At 43.3% G+C, this 24,321-nt stretch overlaps 1 protein-coding gene across 1 annotated transcript in view; it reads left to right on the plus strand.

Annotated features, from left to right (window-relative positions):
* The window catches only part of xpr1b (xenotropic and polytropic retrovirus receptor 1b), a 30,444-nt gene that overhangs the window by 3,226 nt on the left and 2,897 nt on the right, over positions 1-24,321 (plus strand). Inside the window, exons 2-14 of the mRNA XM_076294585.1 lie at positions 1,277-1,328; positions 6,024-6,125; positions 7,306-7,526; positions 7,963-8,112; positions 8,429-8,512; positions 10,117-10,198; positions 10,756-10,958; positions 14,232-14,411; positions 15,243-15,405; positions 15,747-15,953; positions 16,309-16,469; positions 22,188-22,327; positions 22,946-23,167. Of these exons, the coding sequence (XP_076150700.1) occupies positions 1,277-1,328; positions 6,024-6,125; positions 7,306-7,526; positions 7,963-8,112; positions 8,429-8,512; positions 10,117-10,198; positions 10,756-10,958; positions 14,232-14,411; positions 15,243-15,405; positions 15,747-15,953; positions 16,309-16,469; positions 22,188-22,327; positions 22,946-23,167 (1,967 nt within the window). The remainder of the gene's footprint in view (positions 1-1,276; positions 1,329-6,023; positions 6,126-7,305; positions 7,527-7,962; positions 8,113-8,428; positions 8,513-10,116; positions 10,199-10,755; positions 10,959-14,231; positions 14,412-15,242; positions 15,406-15,746; positions 15,954-16,308; positions 16,470-22,187; positions 22,328-22,945; positions 23,168-24,321) is intronic.

Genomic DNA, 24,321 nt, shown 5'->3' on the forward strand with positions numbered 1-24,321 from the left:
CACTTTGACAGCATGCAGCAAAGCACAAACAACAGCACAAACAAAGCCTAATTCTCCTCACTGGCGGCTGTTTGCACTCAAGTACATGCACAAGTGGACCTCCAGTACGCTATACAGCAACGCACCCCTGGGGGGTCACGTCGAGGTCAGTGTCACAAAAGGTCGTCTCTCCGCTCCACACCAGCCTCTGGCCCAGCAGCTGAGCGGCAGCATGGCCCAGACCAGCTGTAAGGGGACACCACAACGCCACCGGGCTCCAACAGAGGGGAGCTATGCAGGGTTTCTTGCCAGGTTATCTCCACTATCAATCTGACTTTCAGGAACAAAACGGTGTGCAAGGCGAGCATTCCGTTTTAGGATGTGTGTGTGCGCTTGCGTCCATGTGCGCATGCGTGTGTGTGTATGTGTGCATTGAGCTCCTATATTAGGGATGGCCTATAAGCTGACCCATTCATATAACACTCAGCTGTGTGATTTCAACATTATGGGGAATTGAAAGAGATTGACTGTTGTGGTAGAGCCGTCAATATCACCCCATGTCACAGTTAATGAGGACTACCAAAGCTACATTGATTGGATATATTGATGTGGAGTAGTGCTCTGCACAATCTGCATTTGTCAGCAGCATGGACAAACTAACTGTCTCGTATGACCCTCGACCCCCAGCAAACCACGTCAGCTCCTGAAACACATCAGAGAGGAAGAAAAGCAGACGTTGTGTAACTGGCCTACACATTTGCATTCATTGCTGACTCCGTCTGTTCTCCAGTCTACATTTCCTTTTTATTGTTGTTGTTGTTGTTTCTGGCAACAGGACTGGTTTCCACCCGATGTCTCTTGTGGTTTAATGTCCCAGTGGGCTTGTTTATTTTAATGCATGTATTTGTCCTGGGCAAATATGACTCTAATTGTATTTATAGACTTCTTGGAAAACCCATTCTTCATCACTGTGTATACGGAGTGTGTCAGTCGTGTCGTTGTCGTGGCTGTTTCCCCTGTGCCACAGTTTCCTAACACTCTGATACGATGCAGTGTTTCCTGTGTGGTGTCGTGCACATCACTCCTAGGGCTCCCTTCCTCTTTTCAGCTCAGTGCGGTCTGTCTCAGGCAGCACTGCTGTCCCCTCCCTTCCGCTCTGGGTCTCCACTTGGCAGGATTTCTCATTCGTATGTCAGGGGAGGACGGTGTCCAATCATATGAAGGTGTAATTAAAAAAGCTGGCCATTTGTTTGACCCAATGACACCTGTTAAAAATGTGTCTCTGTTCTTCCTACAGGCATTTAAAGAGATGCTGTACTCGGCCCAGGACCAGGCTCCATCGATTGAAGGTAAATTTCTTTCTTGATACTCCCTCATGTTCTGTCTCTGTCCGTCATTGCAACCTTAGAGGAGGAGGCCAACTAGTGCAAAACCCGGCGCCCCTCCTTCCTCTCCAGCTCCTGGCCAGATGAGATCCAGTCGGTGTGTTTCTGGCTCACACACACTCTCTGATTCACAGCTGGTGACAAACCTGCAATGGGGTTTGGCTGCTTTTTATGGCTGTTCCTGTCAAGTAGGCAGACACTGGCATTGTCATTCAGCAGATGGCTCAATGGAAAAAAAAAAAACTGTATTTTTTAACAGGCAAGTCAAAGATTCCAGACCTGATAAACCATGTTCAAAATCAGCCTGAGGCCCAAATGAGGAATAGATACACACCATAGATATATACACTAGATGTATATATCTATAGATACACACGGTCACTGCTTCTCACCCAGAGTGTACACAATACATTAAATATCAGACCCATTAAGTATAAGTATGGACCCTTTCAACAAGGTAAACAAAAACAATGCTTGAACATTCTATTTGGGCCCCAATCTACTTCCTCTGCATTAAGATAACATATGGAATGTTAAAAAGGAAGTCTTGTGGGGCCAACTATGATGCTGATAATGAAAATTCCATGAAAGGGTCTATATACTCTTTTGATCCCGTAAGGGAAATTTGGTCTCTGCATTTATCCCAATCCGTGAATTAGTGAAACACACTCAGCACACAGTGAACACACAGTGAGGTGAAGCACACACTAATCTCGGCGCAGTGAGCTGCCTGCAACAACAACAGCGGCGCTCGGGGAGCAGTGAGGGGTTAGGTGCCTTGCTCAAGGGCACTTCAGCTGTGCCTACTGGTCGGGGTTCGAACCAGCAACCCTCCGGTTACAAGTCCGAAGCGCTAACCAGTAGGCCACGGCTGCCCTTAGAGACCTTCTAGAGAACACTAGAGAAGATCTATGTCCATCAGTGCATCACTGAAAAGACAAACTGAATCTGGTCCCTGTTTCTGTGTGGTCAGCAGCAACACAAAAACTCCCACTTAGAAGCAACTTGTAACATTTCTAATATGTTCTTACTAAAAACATTCCTCGGGTATGACCTACCCAGCGATACAAAGTGCACGTCTTGCCAGACGCACGGCAGGTTGTTTTGACAGTCGCCTTCATTTCTGTCCCTAAATTGCTGCGTCTAGCAGTATAATCTGCACAAAACACACGTTTCCATTATAAACAGTTTAGAGCATGCAATCTGATGATGCAGGCAAACACAGAGAACACTGTGGGTGCTGACAGACCTACCATTTATCTGATATCAGCACATAGGCTTGTTTTTGTCCTGCCACAAGTTACATATGAATCTGAAATAGTGTCTTATTTGGTATGTACAGTAATGGTTACTATAATGTAAAGGTTAACTTCATTATACATGCTCACACATGCAATACACACATTGCCTTTCTGTTTCGCTCTCTCACATCGGAAATTACAGACCTCTCTTACGTCCTCCCTTTTTTCCCTCTCTCTCATGCACACTTTTGTTTTTGATGATGTCAGTTTCCCAGAAATCATCTGACCTCACACATTTTTTTTTAATTTCCTTTTTTTATTCAAACAGAGTAAAAAAACCTTCAGTGTTGTACGCCGTAAATGGCTATAATTTGCGGACCTCACGTTCATTCAGTGTGTCAGGCAGTGATGATTAAAGTGCGAATTTGAAAATTGCTATTGTTTGGAAGGTGGTTTGGGCCCGACAAGTAGTCATTACCGGACAGTTTTTGCTGAAATAAGGGTGTCTTTTAGGCTGGTGATGATAGTGCTTTGAAGAGGCTGTCTCCATAAATTGTCTGAACATGACCATCACTATCCTCTGAGGCCCTCACCAAAGGGCATCTCTCTGCCCCTCCTCCTCCTCCTGTTCTTCCTCCTCCCATTCTCACCAAACCAAAGCACTCTGGACGTCCAAAACAAGATTTCCAAGATTTCCGGATTGCTTATGTTCTGTTAACAGTGGCTGTTTATCAAATAAGTAAAAGAAATGGCTGCCATCAAATGGGTGCAACCTTCAGAAAACCTGTAAGATCCAAAAGGAGACTTCATTCGGAATCTGTCTTTTGGACCTGGCACAGAGATGGAATCAAGGAGCAGTTCTATCATGGCTGCTCTAGCACAGTTCTGAGCTGTTCAATTATTGTGGTGCCCTGTTGCTGTGAAATTATATATGAATGGAAATTCGCACACTTGCCACACTACTCTCTGTGCATAATATTGCTGATATAGTGCAGTGTGTGGTACAGTATATTGCGTTAGGGAATATTGCGCAGTGCAGGAATCTCTTATCTCTGATGCTACTGTCCGACCACTTGTGGGTTGTCCTCAGGGATGCAGCAAACAACTATCAGGCACACTGACCTAGTTCAGGCCCGACCCAAACAGGGATGTTACCTAAACCAGTGCCGGGATGCAGACCTACAGGAAGTGGGCCATGAGAGCCGGCCACTTAGCCGCCCGCTCAGCCCCAACCATGTTTCATCGATAATGCAGTGACCCCTCTTGTCTAATGTGTAATCTAGACAGGCAGCATCAGCTGTTTACTATAAAGAGCATCAACTACTAAAACAAGCACGCCAAGTCTATACCCGAGTGTCTGTCTAACATGGTCTATGTTCTCTTGTTGTGTCTCTCTCTGTCTAACAGACACCTAGTCCAAACACAGTGGCCTTGGTGCTCTTTCACTAAGATCTGCTAGCACCCCTTGTGTGAGCCTCAACAATCACAGCACCTTCATCAGACATCAAAGCATGTGCTACACATTTGCCCCTGTTCACTGATATTGATAGCATCTAACATTGTTAGAGTTGACAGGTTCCTATCAATCATTTGTTGCATCTCTTGTTTGTGAATAAACATTTGGGCTTTTCAAAGGGGGAATAAATAAACCCACTGAAACTCTTGATCAGAAGACTGGTTAGTGGTGTTAATGATCAAAGCTTTGCACCATTTTGCTGCTCCCTTTAATGTTGGAATTAAAGTGGTATGTGGGAAGTGGGAATTTAAGCTCTCAATCAGCTATCAAAGCCCTGATGGAAGGACACCCTCTCCACGGGCAGCCCTCTGCAGTCCCCATCCTTCATGGGGAGTGCATCATTCCGCACGGGCCTGAATGAACGAGTGGCTTAACCAGTGGTGTTATTTCGGTGTTCCGCAGATTAAAATTCCACACTACTTCAATTTCCACCTCCTGCTCCCCAGCGGCAGCCCCACTCTGCAAATGCCTCCGAGTGGATAGGATGACAAAGCATTCTTGCATGAAGAAATGTCTAACCTCTGGTGTCAGCTGGCAGTCGGAGCACTTTGCAGTCATGCCAGTTGTTCCATCAGCACTGAAGTGTGTTTGGGTTTGTCTGTCCTGTTACATTTAAACAAGGAGCCACCCTTCACAGAGGCAGGAAGTTTGGAACTTCAGATGATCTGAAACATCTCAGCTCCCTCAGTGTGTTCAGTAGGCACCTAGTTGGCATTTAAAACCCCACCTTTAACATTTGTTTAGGTTATGGTTATGAGTAATTAACCAGCAAACCTTGAGCAGTATAGCTGTCTCAGAAGCACCTTCAAAGACCTTTGCAGTCTGTGGTAGAATCCCTTTGGTGCGCCAAAAGGGCCGTCCCTGTTCTGGTTTGGTGAAGATGTGCTAACCAAGATTATACTAAGTGTCTCCTAAATTGGTGGAGAACATGTCTTTTGTATGGATAACCAGCAATAAAGGTTCTTCCTTTGAATAGAATACTAATTGTACTGAGCATGATGAGTAGCATCAGGAATAGAGACCCACAGCCTCCAGAAGTAATGGTTGTGAGACAGCACTCCATTAAGAATGGGGGAGGGTGGGGGGGGCACACAGTGATGGTATCATAGTCCAGAATGGCTCTAGTGTTTGTGTCCCAAGTAGACTGGAAGGTCCCACTCTCTGTCTCTCTCTCTCTCTCTGTCTCTCCAGACCAGTGCATGGCTATTACTCACACTCTCTCAGACAATGACTCACTGTCTGCCTGTTGGGACATCTTCAGCCATAAGCCTATTAACAGGCCCCTAACAACGCCCCCCACTGTCTGAAGCATGCATCAGTGCACACTATCCCCTCTCCAACTCTCTGCCTCGCCCTCTGTGGCACACGATGTGACGTACACATCATTTGTTATGTAAACAAGTTGCCGGCTATCTTTTGTATTTCAGCAAACCTTGTCTGTGATCAATTAACCAATTGATGTTGGTGTAACCTGATGAATTGAGGTGCTTTTTCGTCACTTTTTTTCTGTTTACAAAGGCAATTTCTCTTCTCATTTTCGCTTTTGTGTGTGTGTGTGTACGTATGTGTATGTGCACATGTACGCACACATACAACTGGTCTGAGCAGCAGAGTAATTACTGTGAGATTGGGTGTTGCTCTGTGGCCAGAGTGCTGACACACTCCTAGCAGGCACACACACAGTGCACTGGGCCAGTGAGCCTAAAACGTCAGCGGTATCCACAGAGCCGCTATTAAGTAGCCTCAGGCCAGTGCACTGAATGTGTGAGCTGTAGATTCATTGTATCACAATAAAGCCAGGCAAACTCCACATAACAGTAAATTTTGAGTTAGACAGTTGTATGTGTGCGTCTCGTGCACTACACTCGTCAACACACAAATGCACTTTTTCTCTCTTCACAGTCACTGATGAGGACACAGTCAAGAGATACTATGCCAAGTTTGAAGAGAAGTTCTTCCAAACATGCGAAAAGGAGCTGGCCAAAATCAACACGTTCTACTCAGGTAAGCACACAAACTGTCTGGGCTTGGCCATGATTACATTACAACATTGTTGTTTTCTTAGCAGTGTAATAATGTTTACATTTTCTCATGAGAACTACAGCCAAGTGACAGTTGGACCTGGCACCTGTATCCACTCATGCATCAAAAATGCATTTACTGACTTTATGGAGAAAAAAAGTTAGCAAATGCAGTGTGCAGTGGTTAGGGTTCTTTTGATTTTTATTCATATGTCCCTGCCCCCAACCAGCACCAGATTATTGGCTATGTATGGCTGTCTCTCTGTTTTAAGGGCTTTTGATTTCCACTCTGTGACGGGGAAGATTGCCTCGTAATGATCATCTGTCGCTGCACGCACGCGGCTCTGCCTTTTATCTCGGGGTGTTTATCATTCCAGCGTACTGTGAAATAAGCAGAGCAAAAAGTGTGTGTTGGCCACAGGAGAATTGTGCGGAAAACAGCTTATCATTTATGAGCGTACTGTGCGTGTCACAGTGGAGCATCTGCATTCTTTATGGCTCGGCCTGAAACTTGGACGTTGCTGCTCATCTTGGCTGACGAGGACAAAATGCTCTCTGCCGTTAAAAAATGTGCCTGGTTAAAAAAAAGGAAGGCTTGCATGAAAACATTTAATCACTGGAGATGAAGCTCAAGCCAAAGGCAGGGCTGGGCCCCGGCCCAAGACTACCATTGCTCTTCTGATGATCTCTCTCTCTCTCTCTCTCTCTCTCTCTCTCTCTCTCTCTCTCTCTCTCTCTTTCTCTCTCCTTCTCTCTCTCTCTCTCTCTCTCCCCATTCCCCTCTTTCCCACTATATGGGCTTGCATCCCGACCTCCATTCTTTTTTCCTGTCTCTCCTCTCCTCATTTTTGCCCTGCTTCTTTTTAATACATCTGCCTGTTCTACTGCTGTTTCTGTTTTTTTCTGATCCTTTGCTGCTGTCTCTCTCCTCCTTTTCCCTGAATTCCTGACATTCATTCTCTTTCCTCTGTCCTCTCACTCACTCTTTTTCTCTATCTCCTCCTCGTTTACCCCTTTCTCTCCCTCTGCTTCTATCGCTCTTTCCCTAATCTCACTCTACCTCCCCCTCTCCCTCCATCCCTCCTCTCTTCTGCTTAACTCACTCTCTCTCACACACACACACACACACTCCCTCTCCTCTCCTGCCTATGCCCTCTCCACAGAAAAGCTGGCCGAGGCGCAGCGGCGTTTCGCCACGCTGCAGAACGAGCTGCAGTCGTCGCTGGACGCGCAGCGGGAGAGCAGTGGTGGGCCAGGCCTGCGCCGACGCCGTGCAGTCTTCCACCTCACCCAGCAGGAGCGCTGCACTCACCGCAACATCAAAGACCTGAAGCTGGCCTTCAGCGAGTTCTACCTCAGCCTGATCCTGCTGCAGAACTACCAGGTCTGCCTCGCCCCGTCTCACCTGGCCAACGAAGGCCTACACACACACACACACACACACCAGTCAGTCAATCAATCACTTACACACTGAGACCGTGCTTGTGGTTAGCATTGTCACAGTGACATTGGTAGTCATTGTGATGTGCTAAAACTGAGTACTGTGCACAGCTGAAGACTGATTGGCTAGTCAACCTACGCAGAGGGACACTGTGCTCTCTTCCGCAAGGCACATCATGTGTCCTCAGTCCTGCCCTGAGGCACCCTCCCACTGGGATCGTCACATAGGGCCAGTGAGCAGATGGGGAGCAGTGGAGTGCAGATAGAGGCCAAAACAAGACATGCAAAACAAAACAAACTATTTTATGTCAACATTTATCAAACCTCCCAGTCTGCCAAGTCGAGTTGAATAGCAAAAAGTCATGTTTTTGCCTCTGCAGAATCTGAACTTCACAGGCTTCCGGAAGATTCTGAAGAAACATGACAAGATCTTTGAGACGACGCGGGGTGCGGACTGGCGGGTGGCACATGTGGAAGTGGCGCCCTTCTACACCTGCAAGAAGATCACTCAGCTCATCTCTGAGACTGAGGTAACCCTCCTGTTTGGATAGGCGGGACAGGGACGGATTATTATCAAATCACTTGTTTTAGCTTTTAAGAGCCACAATAGTATGTACTACATTTTTTGTCTTAATGGACATTTATGAGCCAAATGATCACGTACAGTACCATCAACACAGCAGAGGCATTGTTTTGCCGGAAGTGAGATCTTTCTCTATTGCACTGGTAACTAAAATGCTGTCTGTCTTTCTGTCCCTCTTGCTATCCTTCTGTCTATACTTTTATATCTGTTTTTTTCTTTCTGGGCTCTTTGTCTTTCTCTCTCTCTCTTTCTCTCTCTCTCAGGCCCTGGTCACCACAGAGCTGGAGTGTGGCGACCGTCAGAGGGCCATGAAGCGGCTGAGGGTGCCCCCTCTGGGTGCAGCTCAGGTCAGCCTCAGCTCCTCCAGACCCCCTTCTGACCCCCAACATCCAGGCCACAGCACCACATCATTTACACACAAAACACACAAAATCAGATGTTGTAGACCAGGGGTCTCCAACCTTTTTGGGAATGAGGGCTACCTGAAGACCCGAAATCATATGGAGGGCTACCCATTTGAAACCTCACCCCTTTTTTGCGAGGGTAGTCCTCCTAAATAATAGGCCTATGTGATTTTTACTTTTAAATTATCAATATTGTGTAGGCCTATAAGTCTTTATATATTAAGCAACTGTATTTTCAACTTTAATATCAATAGCCTATGCAACACTACCAACATTTTTGTTCAGTTTGTTCATTTCAAAGTTTGCATGGGGAATCTAATCCAATTTTTTTTTAACAAAAAAAAAACTATTTTTGTGCAATTAATAATTTGGGTTACAATTTGTACCCAATTTATACCCACCCACCATTATGAATTCAGGGGTTGTTTAAGTCCGGATTTCAGTGGACAATTCGGTTTTAATATTTCAATAGTAATCGCCCATACCACCCTAACATATGAAAACTCCTTTTAAAGTTATTGCACACCTGAAATCTCTCCATGATCTGACAAAAGAGGTCATGCTCAGTCCTGCTCAGTCATGCATGCCACAACATTTTCAGCGCTATTATACGGCAGTAGCCTACGGAGGAGAAAAGGCCTGTGAGCTAAAGCAATTGTTTTTCAGTCCTTGAACAATCATGCAAGAACCGTATTTGACGAACATGGAATGGCCACAGAACTTTTGCAAAGATATGTTTCCATTGGCTACACCAGACGAGCAAGTTTTTTCCCCCTTTACTGTCTATGCATGCGAGCAGCGTGTATGCGCTCCGCTTCCGTTGTTGTTTAAAGATTGAATGGGAAACGGATTTGGAGCCAAAGGCTAAAATGTAACGCAGCTACAATTTGTAAGGTATCACCAATATTTATTTAATGTTACAGATGTATGGCTACATACATTCTTAAAATGGTTCTGGTCTAGACTTAAATATCTATTGAAAACTTCACAATGGAGTGTGTTTTTAGAGCGTGATCTGCAGGCGACCTGTTGGCTATTTTTAGAAGGTGCGCTGGGGGCGCCTCATAGCCATCCCGCGGGCTACCTGGTGCCCGCGGGCACGGTGTTGGAGACCACTGTTGTAGACAGTGAGAAACTTAGCTTTTACCCCTTTGATCTTGATGAAGAATGTGATCAGAATTGGGTTTGTGTTGAAACTCCCTCATTCACCCAATTAGATGCAAATCTTTTCCCATTCATTCCTGTTTACCGTAATTCATTTTTTATTAGTTAATTATAAATATATATTAATTTGCACCACACCAGTAATGCGGAATGACACTTCCAATGTTTTGTGATCTCGAGATAACCACGCTGTGTGCCTGGTGCAAAATTAAATTTCAGTAGAACACCACAACATCACATATCTCTCTGGAAAGATCTCAGCAGGCATCTGAGACACTGCGTTTGACTGTGGCCCTTGTCCTTGGTCTCTACTTGTTGGCCTGTGCATACCCCCCCCACCTGTTCTCAGAGACGTGATCTGTGGTGTGTTTTTGTCTCCACAGCCTGCGCCTGCGTGGACCACCTTTAGAGTCGGCCTATACTGTGGAGTCTTCATCGTTCTCCTTGTCACAGTCATCATCACAGGTGAGCTGTACCCTGTAGGTGCAGGGAGAACCTGAGGGTACAGGTGTAGATATATATATATATATATATATATATATATATAATATTCAGTATTCATTATTGAATGCTTAGCTGGAATGATGGTTTTCCCTATCATCCTATTTTTAAGCAGGCGTACCTGTGGGCATGTAATTGTGCTACAGGTTTTCTACAGGAATGGCATGTTTGAACAGCCACTGCACTGGTTTCAGTTGAATGCAGAACATTATGAAGCTTTTACTTATTTCTGTGTCCTTCCAGATCCAGTAAGTTGGGATTGTGATAGACAGTGCAGTTATTTGAGCCTTTCTATACTCTGCAATCAGAATGAACCAGGAGTACTTCCAACTCCTTTACAGTGTATAATTGTCTCTGGAATGCAATCGCACACAAGGCAATGACACATGTCATTGGAGTTCCATCTAGGACCCTTTTTTTGTCCTTTTCCTTTCCTTTTTTGTCTCCATAAAAGAATCCACGATAACCTATTTTTGTCCTGGTCATATCATCTTTGCTGACACCATCTGTTTCTCCTCCAGGCGTGGCGAAGATCCTGACTGAAGATCCTCCTGGCGAGCGCGTGTGGCCGCTGGTGCGCATCTACCGTGGCGGCTTCCTGCTCATCGAGTTCCTCTTCCTGCTGGGGATCAACACCTATGGCTGGAGGCAGGCAGGAGTCAACCACGTGCTCATATTCGAGCTCAACCCCCGCAACAACCTCTCCCACCAGCATCTCTTCGAGGTGAGCCGTTCAGACAAGCAGCCCCTGAGATAGACTTTGTTTGTATCAGTCTGAGGCAATCGCTGGTCTGATCTTCATGGGGAAAGGTCACCACTTAAGAGCTAAGCCTTGAGCTGAAAATGCATGGGTAGAGCTTACTTTTCTCAGTTCAAAACATTAGTTAACAAATGAACCTACAGATAGCAACAGAATGTGAGTAAATAACACTTTTGACATAATGTCAAAAATGCTTATGTTGTGTGCTCAGATATCTGCTCGGACCGTACTCTGTAATACCACTTTGCACCTTAATGCAATGCAGTCCAACTCAGTGGAGGAGCGCCATCGCAAACATAATGGTGCATTCAAGGCTATTCAAATCCTACAGAATTCTACACATAGCCTCTTTTAGCAGTTTCTGCTCGTAATGTCAACATGGTGTATAAGAGAATCCCCATTCACACAGCTCTCAGACTGTTCAGTTTAGTTAACTTTATTGTCCCAAAGGGGAAACTTGTCTCGCAGTCAGGTACACATAAATAGCACAAGATACACAAAGACACAAGATGGGGTAAAAGACACAGGTTAATATAAGTTAAGAAGGTTAAGAAAGAAAATAAGAAAGAAAGAAACTGTCTTATCAGTCTACGTTCCTGACAGATGCTCATCAGAATCATTTCTGTGCAATAAAGCAAAATTGTGCAAATTTAGCAGGCGTATTGCACTAGGAATAAAATAGTTTTTTGTCCTATTGGACTTATAAAATGGGGCTCTTAGTCTCCGGCCTGAGGGAAGAGCTTCAAATGAACAGTGAAGGGGATGATTTTTACAGTCCAGTATAGAACTTGCCTTCTGGATGACCTGCTTCTCATAAATGGTCGGCAAGAACAACTGTGGACAGCCAATCAACTTCCCAGCCACCTTCACAATGTGGCTAAGATTGTTTTTGTCCCTAAGACTGATGCCTCCGTACCAAGCAATAAAAGAAAAAGTGAGAACAGATTCTATAAAAGATTTGTAAAACAAAGACAGCATAATCTTATCCACATTAAACGAATTAAGCTTCCTAAGGAAGTATAACCGTTGTTGTCCCTTCTTGCAAATAGCCTCGGTATTTACATCAAATTTGAGCCTGTTGTCTAACATTGTACCGAGATATTTATACTGGTCAACCATCTCAATGCAGCTTCCATTTATATAAGTCAGTGGCGGAGAACATGATTTGTTTCTTCTAAAATCAATGACCATATCTTTTGTCTTTGAGATGTTAACTGAAGAAAAGACTTCTCACACCAACTGACAAACTCATCAACCACTGGCCCATGCTGGGATTCATGTTTATGCAGTAAACTAACAATGACTGTGTCATCAGCAAATTTCAGGATATGCCTATTTATATGCTGACTTCTACAGTCATTTGTGTAGAGGATGTACAGCAGAGGGGAAAGTACACAACCCTGAGGAGAGGCAGCAGGTCTAGCTCACTCAAACTCTTCTTTGTGTGGACCTAAGGCATAATTTATTATCAATTGTTTATGTAGACATACTTACAGACAGTCCATGTACGGAATGTGTGTTTGACAGAACCAATTTTAAAATTCTTTACTGAACACACAGAGAGAATAAGTCTACCTGTATGTGGAACGTCAGTATGTAGAACGTTAAATGCATTCATACCTAGATGTCCTCATGTGACCTTCAAAACCATTACCATTACAAGCAGGGATGGGCAAAATACAAATCAAAATGTATATTAAACTACAATGTCAAATACCCTAATTTTAATTGTATCAAAATGAAATACTGTATTTTTGTATTTTCAAGAGAGGATGAAATCACTTTGCAAGGCAGCATGAAATCACTTTGCAAACCTTCCATATCTGTCTAATCTGTTCCTTTATCAGTACACTGACTCTGATTAAGTGGGCAGTGTTTGAGACAGCTTTTCTCTGTCTGTGAGACATGCCATAAATCTGTAAACACTCAACAGATCCACTATATTACATTACATTACATTTGGCTGATGCATTTTTGGCCAAAGCGACTAACAACATGGTAAACAGTTTCAGCTTTTTAAAGCAATTCTGTCAACAATTCTAGTATACAGTGTAAATATAAAAAGGTAGAGAACAATAAGAATAAGTGCATCAGTGAGTGCTGTTTTTAAACAGTCAAGTGTCAGTTCTAGTCAGGTGGTAAGTGCTAGAATCAGCAAGACTGTAAGTAGTGCTTACGAGAAGAGATGTTCTCTGAAGAGCTGGGTCTTCAGGAGTTTTGTGAATATGGAGAGGGATGTCCCTGCTCTAGTAGGAACTGGTAGCACGTTCCACCAACAAGGAACAACAGATGAAAAAAGTTTGGATTAGCCTGAGCGTACCGGTGGCAAAGCTAGATGTCGTTCGTCTGAGGAGCGCAGCGGTCGGGAGATAGCATATGCCTGTATGAGGGCATTCAAGTAGGTGGGAGCAGAACCGGAGACTATCTTGTAGGCAAGCGTTAGGTACTTGAATTTGATGCAGGCGGCCACAGGTAGCCAGTGTAGCTGGATGAGCAGCGGGGTAACCTGTGCCCTTTTGGGTTGGTTGTATACCAGGCGCGCCGCCACGTTCTGGATCTTCTGAAGGGGTTTCACTGTGCAGGCCATATTGACCAAACCAACGGCCAAGTGGTGTGTGTGAACAACCTACATGTTACTCATCTTGCACTGAATCATCTTCCTGAATCTCAACATTCTGATCACAACAAGCCTGGGCATATTACCAAGTCAGCACCAATCAAGGGCTACATTCTTTGTTTTGTAGTTTTGCAATGTCATTACATCACTAAAAGTATTGATGTTACCAAAATATTTGCCAGTGTTTTTTAACTACAAAAATACGCACCTATAAAGTATTTTGATACAAAATATGTCGCCATTTTCTTCAACCCAATAAAATACAAATTCCAAAATACTATTAAGTGTACAGGGTACAGGTAGGGGCACAGACTATTTTATTATTATTACAAAAGTGGGTGTAATCTCCTTTTTTTATTGTGTGTTTTTGTGATTAGTGGAAGCACAAACTTGTGTTCCACAGCATAGTGTACTGTTAAACTCTGAGCAGACATGCAGGAGAATATGAGGCCAGCACAGGGGCCAGGGGTTTACTGCCCCCTGCTGGACTGTGCAGAAAATGTTGGTCTCACCATGAATGTTGCATGTATGCCCAGTATCCACACCACCTACAGACAACATGAACCACAGACACACACATCTGGAAGGCTCTAATCCCCCTTCCCTCCTCCTGTGCGCAGATTGCGGGCTTCCTGGGTGTGCTGTGGTGCGTGAGCATCCTGTCGTGCCTCTTCTCCGCCTCCCTGCACGTGCCCATGTCGGCCAGCCCGCTCATGCTCTACGGCTTCTTCTTCATCTTCCTCATCAACCCCTTCAAGACCTGCTACTACAAGTCCCGCTTCTGGCTCCTCAAGCTGCTGGTGAGGAACCTGACCTGGCTATGCATGCCAATGCATGCTGTTACTGTTAAGGAATATAATACACCCTTTTGTTCATAGCAACTTACAAAACATTAGAATAGTTAAAATTGAAAGTAATGATATCAAATTAGTGAGCAAAAATGAAATTCAATAGCATCATTTTGAAGCAAAAACTATACTATACATTATGTTCTGTGCAGATTACACGAGTGTTTTGTCTTCCATGATGGTCTTTTATGATTGGCCATGTCAGATTTGGCGATCAGAGAACCACAAATTCTTGCCGCGTCTTGGTCGTAAGACTGGCCACATTACAAGATCATGTTGCCTCATCATGTTGATCATCTATTGTAGCCTTCTCGTCGCGTGTCGTCATAATGTCAGTGTCAACACAGGAGTAGTAGGAGATTCCCCCAAAATTCTGACATGCTAGACTTTTGGTCATGGAGTCGTGGAACGTCGCAGGCAACGGGTCGTTGAATATGTCACATTACAAGACACTTCCTCCTTCGGCGTTGTTCCAGACTTTTCATATTAGGGCCCAACACTAGAAATTTGTTGGCCACGACTACATTTAGGCAAAATCGGGCTGAAAAAGTATTGGGACAATTCTTGTGTGTCATTCAGACTCATTACCAGTTGCCACAGGTGTATAAAAGCAAGCACCTCACCATGCAGTCAGCATGATATTTTGGTAAAAGCAACATCTAAATGTTTCTGTCTACAGAACAGTTCTTCCATGTACATTGGGTTATACTTTTAGGCTCATTTGGGCTTGTTAGCTTCCTTGTACTTCTCACCCACTCTTCTCTTTTGTTAAACTCTTCCTAGTTCCGGGTTGTCACGGGTCCATTCCACAGGGTGGAGTTTGCAGACTTCTGGCTGGCTGACCAGCTGAACTCTCTGGGGATGGTGCTGATGGACCTGGAGTATATGATCTGCTACTACAGCATGGACTTCGACTGGACCAAGCCATATAACATGGACCCACCAGGTATAGGGCATCAGAACCAAAGACATTAAAGTGAGAAAAAATGCTTCCAGATGTAGGGCAACAAAAACCTGACCAATGCATGTGATTCTCCTAATTCTTTAATTTAAGTGAGGTCATTTTCTAGTATGATTTTATAGATTCCAGTGTGGTTCTCCTAATCTCCTATTAAATGCCAATAATGGGTTACACCATTATATTTCAATTGATTCTATTCAGTACTATAGCAATATAGGCCTTGTACAATTAACTTTGCATTGATAACATTCCTATAAAACTTTAAACACACATTAACTGCATTTCTGTTCTGTATGCTGATTGGTCATCCTGGTTGTCCCTCACAGGACAGAACGTAGGTCAGAGCGAGTGCCACACTTACTCGTACGGCGTGCGTGCTGTGATCCAGTGCTTGCCCGCCTGGTTCCGCTTTGTGCAGTGCCTGAGGCGTTACCGTGACACCAAGCGTGCCTTCCCTCACCTGGTCAACGCCGGCAAATACTCCACCACCTTCTTCGCCGTCACCTTCACCGCCCTCTACCACACACACAAAGGTAAGACATCAAGTTTTACACGGAGCATATGTTCAAGCCACATAAGAGCCATTCAAATTCACCCAGGACTGGCATTTCAGCTTGAGGCTATTCAGATGATCCCATGTGCCTCTGAAAAACTACATTTGGCTTGTTGAGAACATTTGGATCTCCACATACTGTACGAAGGCACTGCCTTCAGACTAGCCAGGATGTGGCCAGTCTTTGTTGTTTTCTCTCATTTGATGTTGAGTTTTATTTTGGTAAAAGTCACTAGCTGGAGTTCAGGTGGAGCTCGGTGCTAGAGCACGTCTGACTGGGCAGTGACAGGGGCAGAGCCCCACAGACTGACCAACGATGACTGCATTCTTCCTAGGCGATCCTGAGAACACGGTGTTCTTCTACATGATGATCAGCTGTCTGGTGGCCAGCTCCTGCTACACGCTCATCTGGGACCTGAAGATGGACTGGGGGCTGTTCGACCGCAACGCCGGAGAAAACACCTTCCTGAGGGAGGAGATTGTCTACCCACAGAAAGTAAGATGGTGTCCCGGCTGCAAACTAGATGTAATGGACTGTGTTGTAATGAAGTACTTTGAGGTACAGTCTTTTTCGTGAGGCAGTTGTTAAAGCTTGTTACAGGTTGTTGGCTCTCAAAAGAAGGGTGAGAAATATTTCTGCCAGGTAAGGGCCCTTTTATAGTTTATGCAAGCCGTACAGACACTTTAACACATTAAGCTAGATAAGGAGAGTTTGCCACATATTTATGTAGCAAGATGTGTTATCCAAATGTTTGTAACGCACTCTCATTTACATATTCGCATATTGCACATAGCTTGCGTTGACTATGAAACGGCCGTTACCATTTCTAACATTTTACAATATTCCGTCTCCAAAGGAGCCTGATCAAAAAGATGAAAGGCAAGTTCAACCCCATAAATGTCAAGATAATTTTTTAACTACAAAGCAAGAAACAGCAAACCAGCTTGCGGAGACCTTTGAAAGGAATTCATTTATGGAAAATTGCCGCCCTCATTTTCAACCCTTATACATAAAGGAAGAGCAAAGACAATTGAATTTCTGGTCAGACAATACTGAGCCATACAATCACCCTTTTACATTAGAGGAACTTTTATGTTCTATAAGAAATTCCCATCATACTGCAGTGGGCCAAGATCAAGTCCATTATAATTTTTTAAAACTCTTGCCTCATGGTGCTTTATCTCATCTTTTGGACATTTTTAATATAATCTGGGAAACCGAAAACATACCCTAATCTTGACAAAAAGCTTTACTTATACACATTCCAAAACCCGGAAAAGACCATACTGATGACCCACAATTATCGCCCAATTGCTTTGACAAGCTGCCTTTGTAAAACCATGGAGAGAGTGGTGAATAACCGACTTGTTTGGATGCTTGAATCTGAAGGACATTTGAATAATTATCAGTGTGGTTTCAGACAAGGAAGGAGCACAATGGACCACCTTATCCGATTAGAGTCCTACATAGGTGATGGTTTTATCAAAAAATGTGATAGCTGTCTTTTTTGATCTTGAAAAGGCCTATGATATAGGGTTGCACAATTATCGCAATCACAATATGATGCAATTACCTAATCGCAAAAGCGACAAATAATCATCCACACTTAATTTTGTCACATTTCTGACTTTTATATTAATTTCATCCTCCTTGACTATGCCACTTCTGGTTGTTGGGTGTGCGTAGTGCGCGAGGAGCACAGAAATTGTGATTGGTGAGCTTCACAGTCGGCCGTGGTGCTGTGCTTCTTGTGCACTGGGCGTGCTCACCAATCAGGGGTAGCACAAATTAAAAAAACATTTGTAATATTGAACTGAATCAATTCATTAACATTCAAAAATCATACCGCAAATCGCAATATCTATCAGAAAAATTTTCCCCACATTGGGCAGCCCTAGTATGATACCACCTACAGGTAAGGAATTTTAAAGGATCTGCACTGCATGGGATTTAGAGGACATTTGCATTTTCCCATTTCAAATTTTTTGTCCATCAGACATTTTCCAAATAAGTCCAAATAGGAACTACTTTTTTTAAACTCACACCTAAAAGAACAAAGAGTCCCTCAGGGAAGCATTCTCTCTGTTACTCTTTTCAGAATCAAAATCAATAGCATTATAAGTGCAATTGGTCCAAATTGGTTTTGCAGCCTTTATGTTGATGACGTCTCGAATATGGTTTTAGATTTTCCAAAACAAAAACTGTCTGTACACATTTTTGCCTGCTACGATCTTTGCATCATGACCATTCACTTTACATGGATGGTAAAGTCATCATAGTAGTAAAAGAGGTTAAATTCCTTGGAGCTTTGGCCATTATAAAAGTACTGGCAAAAACCAAGTGGGGAGCTGGACACATTGTCCCTTTGTGCCTATACCAGTGTTTCCTCTATGTTGATTTGGTAGTGGCGGCCCGTCACGGTTTAATTTTCTTCCCCCACGGTATCAGAAATGGGACAGACGCACAATAGTCGCAGTTGCCTTTTAAATGATCCTGCCGACATTATGCACCCCCCGTTGGCAGCCGCTAACATTGCAATTTATCAACAAGCAGAACTATTCAGAGGTTTGGGGCTGTCCAGTTTACCTCCACATAGTGTGTGGATGTGCTTATTGTCCAAACGTTTGCTTTCTTCTGAGTGACTCACTATTAAACAACACCTCCACCAAAAACGTCACCGCGGTGGGTCCGTTTTAATAAGACAATGTTCAAGTTGTCAGTTCTGACAGCTCACGTCCTGATATCATACATCTGGAAACATTAAAACGATAAGTGAGTCACTAATATAATACAAATTGGAAATAGTCTATAGATGTAGTAATAGATGTAATGATGTTAAAATAAATAGTTGTGTTGTATGACACGGAAAAGTTTATTTTCTAATAATTTGGGCTACACAGACGCACAAAGGCCGCACGACCTAAACGTTTGTTACCCTTGTTGCTAAATGTGAAAATTAGCAAAAAGAAGTGCAACCATTTTTTTAAATTTTCTAACGAATTAGGCTACAGAATGCTTAGCCTAGGCCAGGGGTGGGCAAACTGCGGCCCGCCGAGCATTTCATTTGGTTATCAGGCTGCTCGCTATTTTTTTCCTGCGATAGAGACGACGTTGGTTAGCCTTACTGCAAACTGCTTTTCACTCTCCTTAGAGAACGTTCGCAATGTCAATGTCAAAATATCATGTTAAATCGAGATAACATCATGTTAAACTAAGTTAACTCCTTTGCAGCAGATCTAACGTGAACATTATGTGATCCATTTAATTGGGAAAGCGTCTGCACTCACGACAGGGAGAGAGAGCCGCAGGTTCCAGCTGGCTTGTCATTGTTGATAATTGATATATCCTTCTTATAAGAAACTTTTAAAAGGAAATCATGAAGGCAACAGTAGTTCCCACTACTGACCATTTAAAAACTGTGAGAGGGCCCAGCCGTAGGTACAGCACTAGCCATAGCGGAGCAGGCAGAAGATCATTGAGAAATAAACGTGCATTAAAGCGACAGTGCACAATTTATACATTTGTTAAACTGCATAAAATTAGCAGTATTTTTAAGCAATTCATATTTTAAAAGAAATACTTTTCATACTAAATTATTTTTTTATGTATGTGTCGTGGGGGGGGGGGGGTTGTTGTGTCCTGCCCCCACTGCTTAAAAAAATCCTAGAGGAAACACTGTATACAGAGGGGTTGTGAGATCCCACTTGGACTATTGTTTATGAATCAGTAAGAAAATCATTCAGATGTTGAATACTATTCATCACCAAGGTTTAAGGCTGGTTTTGGGGGCATTTAGGACTTTCCCAGTACAGAGTCTTTATGTGGAGGCAAGTGAACCCTCACTCCAAAATTGGCGCTTGAAGCTGTCTCTTCAATATGCAGTCAAACTTAAAGCATGCAAAGATAATCCCGCCTACTCAACAGTTTTTCAGCCGCAGCATTTGCAGTTGTATGAGGCTAGACCAAAGTATATCAGTCCTTTTGGAATCTGAATAAGACCCTACCTTGAGGATCTGAACATCAACTTGGACAGTGTAACGCAGATTCATTTTTGCTCTATTCCCCCTTGGAATTTGAGATGACCTGAAATTGTTAAGGATTTAAGTCAGGAAGTAATCAAGAACCCACCCAAATGAGTACTAGCAGCAGTATGTAGACGTGCAATGCCGCTTACCTTCCCACATTCCCATCTATACTGATGGTTCCAGAGTGGATAACTGTGTGTCATCAGCAATGGTAGTTGGACAGAGTCAGTGTGGACTACGAATCCCAGGAATATGTTCTATTGAGGCCCCTGCCTTGTATTTGGCACTTAATATATACCAAACAACAAAAGTCTTTAATCTTTACAGACTCTAGATCATGTCTCCAGGCATTGGAGTTTTTAAAAGCAGACCATCCAATTATTGTCAACATCCTTGATAAATTAGAACTCCTAAAGAACCAGAACTTCAATGTAGTTTTTTGCTGGGTCCCAGGCCATATTGGTCTCAGGGAAAATGAGAAAGCGGACAGTGCTGCTCAGCAAGCCCTCAATGAAGTCACAGAATGTCAAATCCCTGCCTCAGACCTTATACCTATTATGAATTCTTACATCACAGATAAGTGCCAATCTTAATGGGATGAATGCACCAACAACAAGCTATACGAAATCCATCCTACTGTAAAGAAGAGACTTTTCAATCCAGACACGATCAAATAGTTTGTACTAGATGTGTTTATACTTATGTTGCTGATTGGATCATAAACGGCCACAGCAACAAAGGGGAATGACTGACTCTTCTCTAATAAGTGTGTTACATGTTATTTTCTATATTTCTGATATGTTGCTGATTGGATCATAAACGGCCACAGCAATGAAGAAAAGTGAAAGTGATTGATAATGACTGACTGACTATTATTGTGTTACATGCTCCAAATGTAAAGCACTTTGAGCTGCATTCTGTGTATGAAATGTGCTATACAAATAAAGCTTATTATTATTATTATTATAGATGCCGTATAGGACATTCAAGACTTACTCATGGCTTTCTATTGAGTGGCAAAGAACCTCCATCATGCCAATTTTGTAAAATGCCCCTGTCAGTGAAAGATATTTTATTCTTTTACCCTGTTCTGAAAATCAAAAGATGACGATTTTATAGTCAAAATTCTGTGGTTGAAGTTTTTAGTAAGGTCCCACCCTTGAAAGTTTAAGAATTTCTTGCTAGCATAGATTTTAAAAATCTTCTCTGAAATATTGGTTTCCCATATTTTCTACCATAGCATACCATGTTCTGGCCATTAAATAGCCTTAGTTGCTGATATGGCTTTAAACTAAAACAGTATTCAGGGCGTTTTTCTTCATGTGATCCTCTTGAGCTCACACTGTGAGAAAATACTTCAACATGGTTCAATCAAGAGGCACTTTAACCCACATTTGAGCTGTTCCTGACACCCTTTTTATGTCTCAACAAAAAGCTGAGTGAGTTGGTGCTCCACCCTGAGGGCCGTGTTACAGTAACCCACATTTGCGGGGTCCCGCACGGCTCGTTTGTGCACCTGGCCCAGCGAGGGAGAGCGCCGGTGCTCCACCCTGCAGTGTTACAGTAACCCATATTTATGCTGCTGCTCATCACGTCGGTCTGGGAGGACATCCAGCCCACAGAGAGTGAAAAGTACTCAATATGAAAAAATATTATGTTCATGCTGCAGGTGTCTTAGCCCAGAGATGTTGTGTTCTTTGCAGGGCTTTACTGCTGAAATGCCCATAAGCCCATGGAGGTCAGTTGAACTTATAAGTTCCTTTTCTATCAACTTGTAACGTTTTGGACAAAGACAAACACCTTCCCTCAGTGGTGTTATCAATAGGTCTTTTTGAGCTTTTTAGAGCATTGTTTCTGCTGCTGCATTGCAATTGCCTGCAAGGCAGCAAGCACACCAGAAAACTCATTCTGTCTCATTCTTTTAACTTAATATAATAATTATAATCTATACTGGATTTCTGTTATTGTACATATGTAGACTCCATGTTACCCATCAGTATCAATATGAATGGCCATGCACACATTCCACACCTGTTAGAATTGAAGCCACGATGATTCCATTATGCCTTACAGTCTTTAATGCGTGGAGAGATCGGGGTCAGGTGCGGAGAGATCAGGGTCAGGTGTTTGTGTGTATGCTGTGGTGGAATGGCCTGTGTCAGTGTGTTGCTGTGCTTGTGTTGAACAGGTGTACTACTACTGTGCCATAATCGAGGACGTGCTCCTGCGCTTTGCCTGGACCATCCCCATCTCCGTCAGCTCCAGCACCAGTATACCTCACGTCTCCGACATCATCAGCACCATCCTGGCTCCACTAGAGGTCTTCAGGTGGGGGAGTAAACACACGCAGACTTATACAAACCCAGAAGCACATACTGTACATTTGCTTACCTCACTCATTCAGACAGTGGTGCATCCCCACGTCTTTACATTCATACACCCGCATAGTCTCTCTCTTACCAAAGCTTACCCATTTACAGTCACTGACAAAAGTATTGGCACCCCTTTAGAAATGTTGGTTTTTAAGCCAAATACACACACTTTTGGAGGGTTTTTTTATTTTTTTTAGATTTTTTGCACTGATAAAAGCACACTTCTCATTGTTAAAATCCAGTGCTAAGGTTATGGGTAGTTAGACGTCAGCTGTGGTAGCATTCCTGAGAAATATCAGTCCATTTCTAATGGACAATAGACTCAAGGTTACTCTCTACATTTCTATATGTTTCTATGGACAGTATGATGTTTTCTCCAAGGTTTTCCAAATATTTGAATGACTCTGCCAGAAGAAGCAAAATAGGCCTAGAGTATCACCTAGTTATTGCCACACATACACATCTGGCCTTGCGCACACAAAAACATGCTTGTGTTGATGCTTTCTCTCTTTACACTAATGCCACACTCTTTATCCCCCGGTCACTCACTGTCTTTCCGTCTGTCTGTCCACAGACGGTTTGTGTGGAACTTCTTCCGTCTGGAGAACGAGCACCTGAACAATTGTGGTGAGTTCCGCGCAGTGCGGGACATCTCGGTGGCGCCACTCAATGCAGATGACCAGACACTGCTGGAGCAGATGATGGACCAGGAGGACGGCGTCCGCAACCGCCTCGGCAAGAAGAACTGGAAGAGGAGCTACAGCATGTCCCTGAGACGGCCACGTCTAGCCTCCCAGTATGTGAAAACACACACACACACACACACACACACATTGTTTTGCACACCACTTTATCTCTCCCTCGGCCGATTGTTTTTCCTTACAAAGCAGAGGTGCTTCATTAGGGTTGGGTATCGTTTGGGTTTTATCCGATACCGGTGCTAAATCGATACTTTTAAAACGGTGCCGGTGCCTGAACCGGTACTTTGTTTTTAAAATGTTTTAAATTAAAATGGTCTAAAGCATAAATTGCTTTTTTTTTTGAAAAATGAAATTGAACTGTTATATTCAATTTACTATCAATATCTCATTGCTCCTACGAATAATACATTTAAACGTTAAAACAGCTTGCCATGCATGCACACACAATGGTGAGCTCTGCTTTCAAGTTTACCCAGTGTAGGCGGTTTGCCATAATGTATGTTAAAACCGCTTGCCATAAAACTGCCAGGTCATGGACAACGGCATTTGCAAGCAAGCTAATCTAACAGGGACTCTATTTTCCAGTTAATTCAGTGTGTTCCTAAATGCTTCAAGAAATTAACCCATAACACGCGGTAGTTTTGAACATGTTAGGCTACATGTCGGTATTGAAGTGTTTAGATTCCCAGCGCTAGCCTATAGTAGGCATTTTAACAGCAACTATGGCTAGCGCTAACACCAGTCAGCTGAGTTTAATTAGCGATAATGTAGCCTACAGAGATGGTTTCGTAGCTTCTTTGACAGCTCAGTGACATCAGGTATGTAACCTACATATTTATGTTTTTGCCAGCTAACTTTTAACATGATCTTCATATTCATTGTGATGCTATATGGGCCTCATGCACATGAAAGATTAATATCATGCCATTATGTTGTTTAACACCGTGAAATAAAGTTTTCACCTTACAACTTTGCTGATAACATTTCAAATAAATGTCAGTTAGCGCATTAGCAAGGATATTGTGTAATGTATAGGCTAGCCTACTGTTGATGTTGTTTCATAGCCTTTTGCTTGTGTGTAGTTAGGCCCACTGCTAGATTTTGACAGGAGCTCGCGATATCGCTTTAAAGTGAGCTACTTGGGCTCACGCAAGCTGTCAAACACTGTCCAGTCGCCTATGTGGTGCACCCCTCTGGTTTATACATCCAGTGTTTATCATATGTCAGCTAACTGTATCTGGATGTGTTG

Source organism: Alosa pseudoharengus, unplaced genomic scaffold (assembly GCF_046254945.1).
Source record: "Alosa pseudoharengus isolate Yale_2024_CS ecotype anadromous, Long Island Sound unplaced genomic scaffold, YU_APseudo_1.1 YU_APseudo_1.1_scf_2, whole genome shotgun sequence".
NCBI classification, from domain to species: Eukaryota; Metazoa; Chordata; class Actinopteri; order Clupeiformes; family Clupeidae; genus Alosa; species Alosa pseudoharengus.